The sequence below is a fragment of the Sphaeroforma arctica genome, assembly GCF_001186125.1.
Source record: "Sphaeroforma arctica JP610 unplaced genomic scaffold supercont1.868, whole genome shotgun sequence".
Classification (NCBI taxonomy): Eukaryota; class Ichthyosporea; order Ichthyophonida; genus Sphaeroforma; species Sphaeroforma arctica.
Window position 1 is genome coordinate 22,144 of NW_014039690.1, and position 1,114 is coordinate 23,257.

Here is a 1,114-nt window from a genome sequence, read left to right on the forward strand (position 1 = left end):
TACTGGACATGCACTGAATGGTCCCATTTTCCATTCGTAGACAGATGACAATGGGATGTGCCTTATCCATAAGGCGTGTGTTTCTGGAGCTGTAGAGATATTACTAGGTGAGGGGTTGATTGTCTCTATGTACACATTTGACCGTTGTTAACATAGTATAGTACTTGTACGTGTGAATATACTATAGTTATTTTTCAGATAACACTATTGTAAGCATAGTAAAGTACTCATATGGATACAGCTATATGGTTATGTACATGCCTACACACATCTTGATATAGACAAATGATTACCTGGCCAATGTCTACCTATTATAGCCCTACAGTCAATGGTCTGCAGTTGAATGTGTTTCAATGTAGATCCTGTGTACCTTTAGTAACCGTTTTAAGGGCCCCATATTGTCTACAGCTCTACGCACACCACACTCTCTCTGTGCGTGATGGCTGCATGGCTGGTTAGTTCGATAGTCCATCGTCTCTTGCAAGTATATCTACGTTCGCTTCGTGCCTGAAATTGAATGGTATGATTTCGATGAGACATGTGTACCACTGTATACACACACTCTCCTTGATATTAGTCCACTACTGTTATTCTATGACTTTGTTCAGGCAGGCGATATACTCTAATGAGTGGGTGTGCCGCGAGCCTGCATGCACACAGATCTTTATTGGTCCACTTTTCAATGGTCCACTATTGTATTTGTCTGGTTTCTCGTTGAGCACTGTGGCAGGCAGGTGAACCCACAAACACAGGGCTCAGTGTCTGCACACATCTGTATTGGTGTACAGGCCCTCATTTAGTTTAGGAGCTGACAGAGTGATGTCTTCATTGTCAAGACTTCTCTTTACTTGTCCATCATTGCATTTCTCCTAGCTTTGCTTCAGGCAGGCGATGACCCTAATCGGCTGTCGGTCCCGTTGCACTACACACCACTTCACTTCTCAGTCAATGGGAATGCATCATGTCTACGGCTACTTCTGCAATGGGGTATGTGTTGTATATAACATTATATATATATATACATATATATGTTTATGTCCATATATATATAAATATATGTACATATATAAATATATATATATATATATATTGTATATATATACATGTATATATG

General features: G+C 39.9%; 1 protein-coding gene across 1 annotated transcript in view; it reads left to right on the plus strand.

Annotated features, from left to right (window-relative positions):
* Positions 1–1,114, plus strand: part of SARC_08997 (hypothetical protein) — a 12,199-nt gene that overhangs the window by 5,172 nt on the left and 5,913 nt on the right. The window contains exons 4-5 of the mRNA XM_014297007.1: positions 41–107; positions 874–987. Coding sequence (XP_014152482.1) covers positions 41–107; positions 874–987 — 181 coding nt within the window. The remainder of the gene's footprint in view (positions 1–40; positions 108–873; positions 988–1,114) is intronic.